Here is a 10927-nt window from a genome sequence, read left to right on the forward strand (position 1 = left end):
CACTTCCAGATTACATTCGGGACACCGTCCGCCGGGTCACGGAGGCGCGGGAGGGGGCCCGCGTAGCTACGGCCAAAGCTCAGGCCCGGAACGAGCGGTATGCTCGACGCTCCAAGGGGGAGTGCCCCTGGAAGGTTGGGGACCTGGCCTGGCTCCATTGCCCCCATTGCAAAAACCGTGGCAAGGGCCCGTCCGCCTCATCGAGGTTCCCAACCCGCAGTCGGCACGTGTTCGGATTGGATCGCGCCGCTGGTTCGTTCACACGTCACGGTTGAAACCATATGTTGCTCCTCTACCGGATGCGTCATCTCCTGATGTTGCCTTGCCGGGGTCTGTTGCTGCCGACTCACCCTTGCCTGCGTCCGTTGATCTTGCAAGAGCGCCTGTCGTGCCTGTTACAGACAGACCGGCCGTGACACCGCGGGTGACGAAGGGCTCTGCTCAGAGGGTGCCTGCCAGGACTGCGGGAACTCCGAACCCTGCAGCCCTACCGACCCCGCTGCAAGCACAATCGCAGGACACCTCCGAGGCTGAGCCTTCGGGGACACGGGACCGGGACGTTGGTGGGCCTCCAACAGCGACAGGAGATTTGCGGCCTGTCGCTCTTAAAACCCCATCACGCTCCCGCTCTGCAGGAGGGCCGCCGACCGTCCGGGACGGTCCGGCGACCCGCACACGTTCTAAATCACTCACGTTTCGTTAATTGTTCTTGTTGTGTTATTGTTCTTACTGTTATATTTATTGCATGCTTTGTGTCCCTTATTGTGGTTGAGTCGGTTTCGCTCGCATTACTTGTTGGAGTTTTGTTCAGCCGAGGTCGGCTGGGTTTTCTCTATGGGGGAGGGTGGTGTAATGCGGGCGTAATCAACCTTCCGGATGTGACGTCATGGGGGGGAGGAGTTACGTCACGTGGGGGTAAGGGTTCAGGTATTAAAGGGGTGAAACCGGAAGAGGAAGGGGTCGTTCTGGGAACTGGGCTAGTGTGAGGCCACGTAGGGCGGAAGCAGGAGGAGTGGCGAGATCGCCACACACACAGAGTACGGTCGGCACCGTCGGCCAGCGGTGACCGACCCCGGAGGAACGGGGAGCAGCGGTGAGACCGCAGCAAGGGCGGCCGGGGAGGCTGCACGGAGAGAACAGCAGCGGGGCTGCTTCGGGGGAGAGAGAGACAGCAGCGGTGGGGCTGCGTCAAGGAGAGCAGGGAGGCTGCACGCAGAGAACAGCAGCGGAGCTGCGGTGGGGACGGGAGAAGGCTACAACAGCGACAGCAGCGTCGGCCCCGGAGCGGAGGGTCTCTGGGAGAGAGCCGTGTGGGAAAGAGAACACGAACCGAATAAAGGACACCAAGCCAGATACCGTGGTCGAGTCCTTTATTACAATTGTATGAGGGGTTTTGTTAACTTTGCTTGTGCTCCATTGGAAAATGATATATGTAAATGAAGAGTGACCAATATCGCAATACAAATAACTGCTTTTAAAATATATTTATTAATGAGCTGCCCTATAACAGAGAATACGCTTTTAGAAATTAATCTTAATCCAAGTGTTTACCTTGCATTTAATGTCATCAGTGTCGAGCAAGTTGATGAGGACTTCCAACCCTCCGACGTCCTTCATCGCGAGCTGGCACGTCTCCTGAGCCAAGTTGAAGTCCCTCATACAGCACAGCGCGATCACCGTGGCTGTCGGATTCCCACTCTGTAAAGAAAATGTAAGCGAATTCAACTGGATGGTGGGAGTGGCTGTAAGTAAACTCATCTCAGGAGGTGCTACCAATCCGCTTGACATATTGGGCCTTTGGGTCTGTGCTCAGTAACTGTGTTTAAAAAATAATAATTGAAAAACACATCACGAATATGAATGGTTCATGAATCTGAGCAAGAACATCTACAAGTCTGCACAGAATCAGAATCTTTATGTTTCTTGGAGGAATCCGATGAGCTACGAGGCTCTTTTCACAGATGTCCAGGAGGGGAGGCTCAGAAAGTTACAACAACAAATAGAATGCACACTGCAGGGCACCTTGATGTACTTGATGAGCTTCTGGATTTGCCAGTACTCTGACGGTAGATCCATGCTGGCTTCCTGGCGCCGATCAAGCTGCTCCTCCTCCTCCTCGCTCTCACTAGAGCTGTCACTCTCATCCTCGTCCTCCAACCTCAGCGACATTCCCCTGTGAGAAGAGGTCAAATGCACTCCGCACCAAGCAGAGGCGGACCTGGGAAACTTCCCAGATGGCGTGGGGGGGGGGGGTGTGGTCCAAAACTGTGCAGCTTATGAAATACTACCCTACATTTTTTAAATTTCAATAAGGGAAGGGGACATGTATCGCCATTGTCCACCGACAGATCCAACACTGGTATCAAGAATCCCAAAGCACTCACTTCGAATGTCCTGGTTATGTTGATGTTGCTGTGCTCATGTACCACGGATCTCCCTTGTAAAACTGTCGTGCAACTGGCTAAATGGGACCACCATCTGTGTAATAAATCAAATAAACTCGAAACTCAATCATTCTACAGAGGCGTTAGAGATAAAACAAGGCCCGAGTTGGCTGTAGCAAATATACAGAAGATATACAACCGCATACAATAGCACTTCTGTATCTTGAAGTGTATCATGGATATAATAAGTTGTAATTTTTGGCAAATGCTGCTTATTCAGAGCAGCAGTTTCAATGTTTTGACTGAAAAATGTTAGCAGAGGGATGCTGTATTTTGATAATGGCTTAACTTGTGTAATTGAAGACAGCAATTAACAAAGCACATCTCTCAGCAACTGGGTCGGTTATTGCAGCTGGTATCAACAGTTAACAAACAGAACAAAAACCTCTCGAAAGCGACATTCCAGTAATGAGCGAAATTGAAGGTAAGCTGTAAAGGTTACTGGAATTAAACAAAATAAATGAATAAAATGTAAACCAAAACACTGCGGACTGCATTGCCGACCACAGTAACTAAGCTCCATAAGGGGCACAGCTCCACATTAGTCATGAGCATAACATTTCCAGGTGTGCTTGTCAATACTTAGGATGTGTAAGACCCTCTCGCCGACAAAATTATAATGAATCAAAAAGTAAACTTGATACTCTTAGTTCTTTCGGTAAAGTCACGTAGGTAAAAAATGAAATTAAAATTAATAAAAATAAAATAATAAAATCACGACGATTCGGAGGCAACACAAGTGTCCGTCATCAGGTGGGACCGTCACAGCCAGATTTGCTGCATCAGCAAATCTGGCTTCAAATCTAGAAGTAAACTTGACTCATTTATAAATAACACTGTGGCCTTTAAAGGGAAATATATAAGTGACGTTTCGGGCAATGGCCCTTCTTCATAGAACATACATTGAGGAATTTGCCTGAAATGTTGCTTATTGTATGTTTTTCCTTTAAGACCACAGCGATATTAGCGAATGTCTTCAGTTTTTTTGTTACAATGGTCGGGGATAGGGTCTTACATTTCGTAGTGTTGACAAGCGCGCCTGCGATTTTCTGCGTACAATGAAGATTGAGCTTTACCACCTATACAAATTAGTTCATGTAATTTTTGTTTAATTGTGCTTATGCACCACTGCCAATGCAGTAATGTGCCACAAATCATGTAATCGTAATACAATGAATGTATGTTTGTACACTAGCAATTATAGAGCTATGCAGTATAAGTATCTGTTTAACACGTAGGCTTTCGCAACCAATATCATCCATAATAGAGGTTTTTGGGTTAGATCGCGTAAATATATAAATGTATCAATCTTGATTTGAAGCTTTCGTGACTGCAAGAATCCATACTCTTTGGTTCTATCGGTAAAGTCACTTAGGTAGAAAAATAATAGATCACGACGTTTCAATCGCAACACAAGCGACCGTCATCAGGTGGAACAGATACAGCAGGATAACTGCTGACATAGGAGAAAGAGCTGCTGCAACAAGAGTTTATATAGGATTTTGGTGGGCACAACCCAATGGTAAGTGGGCGGAGCTAGAGAAGGAATTTGTACGTAAATGTAAATGTGAGAGATTATAGCATGTCAATGTGAGGCAGTCCCAGCCACCAGAGGTGGCAGGGATCCTCCTGTGGCTGGGCCGCCTCACAGATATTTGACCTGGTGATGTACTAAGAGAGTCGGAAATAACAGTTGACATAGGCAGGTAGGATGGAAACATCACAGTCAGTTAAGACTCTATCTGGTTAATAACGTCCTTCCAATGATTGTTCAGTTTGTACCCATCTTCACGGTTGAAGTTGTGTCTATGTTTATATATCTGGATGGCTTCATGAACAAATCTCTGATAATAGCCGGTGGGTTTGCAGAGTACCTTTGTCTTGGAAAAAAACCATTTTGTGTGAGCCCGCAGCGTTAAAACAATGATCAGCAATGGCAGAGGTATTGGTCCGTGTTTCAGATCTGCCTTGTGTTTGCGAACGCGGTCTGAGACATGTCGTTTCGTTTTCCCCAATGTAACTGCTGCCGCAGCCACAACTCAGTTTGTAGACACCCGGCTATTGCATGTCAGGAATCACATCCTTTACAGATGGGATAAAATCACGGATTTTGTGTACTGTATTGAAACGAACCTGGATCTTGTGTTTGTTTAAGATTTTGGAAATTATTTTGGTAACCCCTGCTATGTATGGCAAAGTGATGGTTTCGGTTGGATCCTCAGATGATTGTCTCCCCATGGCTGGGGAGACAGCTTTGCGGATTATACGGTCATGATATCCATTCATCCTGAGGGCTTGGTGTACGTGCTCCAGCTCACTGGCTAGGTGATACTGGTCGGAGATGCAACGGGCCCTATGGTGTAGTGTTTTGATGAGGGAATTCTTCTGGGCTGGATGGTGGTGGGAGTCAGGCTTTAGATAGGCATCCGTGTGGGTGGCTTTCCTGGAAACAGAGTGCCCCAACGAGCCATCAGGTCTTTTCTCGATCAAAACATCCAGGAATGGTAGCTTGCCATCCTTTTCCACTTCCATGATGAATTTTGTAGATGGGTGTATGAATATGATGTGTTTGAGAAATTGGTTCAGTGCTGGCAGGCCACGTGGCCAGATGACGAACGAGTCATCTACGTATCTCTTCCACAAGGAAAGACGTAGGGTGGATGTCTGGATGGCATCTGTCTCAAATTTCTCCATGAAAACATTAGTTACCACTAGTGATAAGGGAAACCCCATTGGGGTACCCTCATTTTGTTTGTAAAATGTACCATTCCAGGTGCAGTAAGTGTTGGTAAGGCAGTGCCTTACCAATGTTGGTACATCTGGATTCAGTCCCTGTTGGACCAAGTCTTCAAAGATTGCAATGGTGTCAGGTACAGGTACCTTGGTGAACAGGGAGACTACATCGAAACTGACAAGTAAATCATCTGGAGACAGTGAGATGTCCTTGATTAGAGAAAAAAGTGAGCTGAGTTAAGTACAGCTGAGATGGTCTTGCCCATGAAGGGAAGCAGAGTCTCAGACAGAAATCGGGCCAGTTTGTAGGTAGGTGAGTTAATGGTGGAGATGATAGAACGGAGCAGGATACCATCTTTGTGGATCTTTGGAAGGCCATAAAATCTGGGTGGTTTAGCAACCGAAGGTTTTAGAGAGCGCTGCTTGGTCGAATCTATTAGAGATGTCGAATTAGTGATGATATTGTTGGTTTTTGTGGCTGCGGTTGGTGGGATCTCTGTTGATTTTGGTATAGCTGCCATCATTAAGAAGGTCCTGTTCCACCTGATGACGGTCGCTTGTGTTGCGATCGAAACGTCATGATCTATTATTTTCTACCTACGTGACTTTACCGAAAGAACCAAAGAGTATATAATGACTTGTTTCAGCAGCCTGCTTCTTTCTTCCACCTGAAGACGATTGCTTGTGTGGCGATCGAAACGTCGTGATCTATTATTTTTTCTACCTACGTGACTTTACCAAAAGAACCAAATAGTATATAAATGTGTCGTTAAAACCCGCCACCACCTGACACAACCAACTAGTAAGGGTTGTCACGTAAACAGAACATGCCAATTCGTCACTAGCCAAGTCACAACATTTACAAACAATACGACGTTTCGCCAGTAAATACAACTAGCTTCATCAGGCGACAGCCAGATTTGTGGAGAAGTCTTACTGTTTCGTTCCTTATATAGAGGCGTAGATGTGTTGACTACCCTTCTGTGCTCTTGCACAATGTTGGAGGGGGGGGGGGGGGGGATTACTGAGGCAACGTACATTATGCATGTGCATTATGCGAGCCCTTTGAACTTGTCCTTCCGGCCTATTGTGTTTATTAAAATAGCCCTACCAACGGTAATCCCTATTGAAGTATGCTGCCCTTTGTAGGCATGCATTTAAATAATGTATTACTTGATGATTCGCTTCCACGCAGCACTAAGACGGTAGCTATCCAAACGTTAAAGTTATTTTGATTTCTTTCAATTTCGATAGATTCTCTAATTAGTCTTGACCAGTAGTAGCTAGTTTTGCACACAACTTCAACATTATCAAAATCAATTGAGTGTCCTTGTTTGCACGCGTGTTCTGCTACTGCTGACAGTTGCATTTGGGATAATTTAATATTTCTATGATGTTCATTTAATCTCGTGCTGATCATTCGTCCTGTTTGCCCAACATAACATTTACCACACGTGTAGTTAATCCTGTACACACCTTCTGTTGATAGCTTCGGTAATACATCTTTTGTACCAGATATTAAATTCTGTATTTTATGTAACATGCCAATCTGACTCGGATGTTTTGTTTTTCCAAATATCTGGCTAGTTTATAAGTTACTCCCGCAATGTACGGTATTTGATCGTTTTAATTACTTGGGCAGTTTCAATGCTCTTGTTATTTGATTTGGTTTTGGTATTCAATGCCCTGTTGATTTGTGCATCATTGTAGCCGTTGATTTGCAGCACTTCTTAACATGTTGAATTTCATTTCTCAGACTGTCACCATCTGACACATTCTTAGCTCGATGAATGAGCGCCTTGATAAGAACAGATTTCGATGTGGGTGGTTGAACATCTTAACACCTTCTGTATTATTGCCTTTTCTTCTTCCCCCCCCCCCCCCCCGCCGTTTAACCCCAGATAAATGGAGTTTCACTGTGAATCGTCCACATATACAGTCATCAGAATCACTGAAAATTATACAGCGGTTGAACAATTAGAATACTTACATAAGTACTGATAAAATATAAAACTTAGAAACACACTCACGTCTTGTGAGAAGGCCACCGTTTACTTAGCGAGGCAGTGGATGGGTGTCTCTTTTTCCCGTGATCCAGTTTTCATTATCTTGCTGTTGGCTTGTGCTATGCTGGTCATTCTTTGTTTTGGCAGACTTTACAGTTTCCCCTTCATTTACAATAAGACCATACACCAAAATAGAGAAATAGCATGTTCATATTAGTCATGTTAAATAAATACAATAACCCTTCAATGCAAACCTTATAATCCCAATGTCAGCAGTACAATAATGTGTAGAGATGATGTGAACAAGCAACTGGTCCCGTTTCTTTGATGATGTCCACTGTTACACTATCGGAGTGTTATTCACTAATTTTCAGAGGGGGGCCACTTTTTCCGAAAAGACATCATCGGTGCGAGTGCCGCCACACATTTGAAATCATTGGGGGTTTGAGAGCACGATGATGGGGGGGTGTTTTCACATTTGTGTATTGTCGGGGGCTGCATGTCAGGGGCTGCACTAAAGGACACCAGGGGCCACCAGTGGGGCCTGTAATGAAGAACACTACACTTTTGGTCCAGGAGCTTTTCCCTTCTAGCGAGCTGCCACCAACTCCCTACCACCCCCAGCAGCATCACACCCCTTACGGACGACCTTTGTCCGCGAAGGGGCTAAACCACCGAAGAGTGGCTCTACACCAATAGAGCGAGACCAGCTGCGCTTGGCCCGCGACTGGAAAATGCTAGCTGACATTGGCCGGCAACTTGTGTTTCCTCCGGAGATCGCAACCACCACCCTAAGACCTGACATGGTGCTCTGGTCCCGTTCGCTCAAGAAGATCTTCATCATTGAGCTCACAGTACCCTGGGAGGACTCAGTAGATGAGGCTTATGAGCGAAAACATCTGCGCTATGCCGATCTAGCTGCCGAAGCATGGCATCATGGCTGGAACACAGAAGTCCGACCAGTGGAGGTGGGCTGCAGAGGTTTTGTGGCAACATCTACAACCAGACTGCTTAGAGACCTGGGAATTAAGGGCCAGAGCCAGCGTTCGGCAATCAGAGCTGTATCGGAGGCGGCAGAAGGCAGCAGGTCAGTGGCTCTGGATGAAGAGGAAAGACCCCAGCTGGGCCCCAAAGTGAGAGGGCCAGGAGGTATGCAGTTAACAATGCTTGACTCAGGGAGGAGGACACCCCTGCCATGCATAGTCCCATGGGATGTTGGCTATCAACAACAAGGCAACTCCTCTGACTAATTGGGAATGGGACGCAAGCGTAGGATTGATCACCCTGTCGCTGGCCGCCTTCGGGGAGGATGTATAGTATGAAAGGCCGAAACACCCTAGGATCCAAAGGTTCACTACTGACGATGCGCTCCCCAAATTTCACCAGGCTCACTGTTCATGAACTCTTGGAAGTGCTTGCACAAAGGATAGTAACATCTCATCCTGTGTTCTTTGGAATCTGCGAAGAGCAACATTTACTTCTTGAGGAGCGACATCTCGAACTTCATCCTCTTCATCTGAGTAATGGTCTGATTCCTATGAAATAGTATACGTTATTTTGATACAGAGAGCTGAACATATATGTATACACTAGTTTTATAAAGCTATCTCTATCATGAGTTATGGTTAAATCTTTCTCCCTAAGGATGTTACATTCTTATGCTGATCATTTTACAAGTTATGTTTATTGATGGTTAGTATATCATCTCCATTTCTTTGTAGATCTCTCCTCTGCCTCAACGTGCCCTTTGTTGTTTTCTGATTTGCTCACTGTTTGCTTTCTAACCTTTGCCACCTTCTATCAATGCACTATCCTGTTCATTATTTACACAACAATGAAATACCTCAATCATGGAATAATTTGTCTATTCAAAAAGGGTGGTGAAAGTTTAATTGAATAACTAGAGACTCATTGGGCCCCTTTTGAATGTATACAAATTGTTTCAGAATATTTTTAGAAACAATAAAATTGACGAAAACCAACCATATACGCAATAAGAGTTTAGGAAAGGTGTCTATACCATTGACCACATGCTATCAATCAGATTCCAGATTTTGTAAGGACCAATTAATATGAAATACCATAGTGTTTAAGCCTTTGTAGACTATGGCTCAGTGGAAATTTATCCAGTCATCCAAGCTCTCACATTAAAAAAAAACTTTGTACAGAAATGGAGCAGCAATACTTAAGTTTACATGAAGAAAGTAACAAGATACATATTACAAATAACCAAGGTTATTCAGTAACATGAGGATATTTTCCAAAAATTTAATTGGAGAAGCAAAGACATACATATTTGTGGAAAAAACATTGACCATCTCGGATTTTCTGATGGCATAGTCATTATAGTGTGCAATGGTAATACACTACAAGAAATGCTAGAATCACTTAATAGAGAAGGCAGCAAAGTTGGACTATAGAATGGGAATTGGGATCACAAAGTGTTGAAAAGCGGAGGATTTTCTTGATAATGTAAAACATGTAAATGTTTTCCCTACCCCCTCCCTCTCTCTGCCTCCGCCCCCTCTGTCTATTTAAGGCCACCCCACAGAGACGATCACCTCTCTCTGTACCTGGGTTGCTCTCTCTATGTATCTTGGTGATATCTGTCTGCTTATATGTCTGTCTATAGTTTTCTGGTTATATTCTATGTCGCTATTTTATTATACCTGATGATGATTGCTTGTGTTGCAATCGAAACGTCGTATGCTATTATTTAATTTATTATTTTATTTTTATACGTGACTTTACCGAAAAAACCAAAGAATAATTCCTGCAGTCACGAAAGCTCCAAAATTAAGAATGTAAAACAACTAAAAAATGTGCGTAGAGAAGAAAGTTTTTAATCAGTGTGTATTACCTGCTATGACATGTGGAAATGCGGACATTCACAAAGAACTGGAACAGAAACGGAAAAGTAAATAAGCATGGAGAGATGCATGCTGGGAATTATACTAATAAGCAGAAAAGGAACACATGAAATAGAGACATCGTATAGAACGTTAAGCAGGAGCCATCGCTGTAAGAGATGATGGCCAATGGTCGAGACTAATACAGGTGTGACAGCTAAAGGAGAATATAACTGACGTGGTGATGGCGCAATGAGATCGACTCATAAACAGGAGCAAGGTAGATCGTTGCACTCCGAGATCATGACATATGGTGAAAACCCGGCGAGGCTGTCATCTTGCAGTGGATATAACACGGCTGATAATAATGATGAACATTATATAAAATCTGTTAAGTACTTTAAGATTAAGTAATTAAAACTTACGGTGGTTGGATAAGCCCCAAGTTCTTCCATGTTAGAGAAGGCTGTGGTTTGTGGTTCTTTATCGCCCCATGTACTGATTTTTTCTCTGCTTCTGGATAAATCACTTTGGATTTTGTCACTGTATGGTTGTTTCCTTCTTTCTTGTGTTTTTTCCGTTTTTGGGAGCTCCCATGCTGGGAGGACAGCGAGGCCATGTGCAAAGCACAGTCCTAGAAACAACAATACAACTTAATTTTTCTTGCAGTATATCGAATAAAATGCAAATTGATGAGAATCCTGGTTAATGCAGTAGACTAAAGCATAACTTAAATACATGTATGCACACAACACAGTATGATCATCCCTGTGTAATAAACGACGTCCACGACGGTCTTGACTGGCGTCTTTTATTGATATAATTCTTGCACAGCCCACTCCCACTCTCCCCATATGTTTCCCTCTCTCTACAGCCGGGGACGAGCCGTTCTCCG

General features: G+C 44.6%; 1 protein-coding gene across 3 annotated transcripts in view; it reads right to left on the reverse strand.

Annotated features, from left to right (window-relative positions):
- The window catches only part of LOC133355491 (outer dynein arm-docking complex subunit 2-like), a 33136-nt gene extending 22477 nt beyond the window's left edge, over positions 1-10659 (reverse strand). The window contains exons 1-3 of one of the 3 annotated variants that reach the window (XM_061572811.1): positions 10458-10659; positions 2023-2173; positions 1552-1698 (exon numbers count right to left, since the gene is read on the reverse strand). In XM_061572811.1, coding sequence (XP_061428795.1) covers positions 1552-1698; positions 2023-2173; positions 10458-10651 — 492 coding nt within the window. In that variant the 5' untranslated portion in view covers positions 10652-10659. Of the gene's footprint in view, positions 1-1551; positions 1699-2022; positions 2174-2384; positions 3110-7207; positions 7301-10457 lie in introns of those variants that run through there. The other 2 variants (XM_061572817.1, XM_061572826.1) reach the window with 2 other exon arrangements.
- Between the last annotated feature and the right edge of the window lie 268 nt (positions 10660-10927).

The sequence above is a fragment of the Lethenteron reissneri genome, chromosome 7 (genome assembly GCF_015708825.2).
Source record: "Lethenteron reissneri isolate LAM-NWPU_2019-01 chromosome 7, ASM1570882v1, whole genome shotgun sequence".
Lineage (NCBI taxonomy): Eukaryota > Metazoa > Chordata > Hyperoartia > Petromyzontiformes > Petromyzontidae > Lethenteron > Lethenteron reissneri.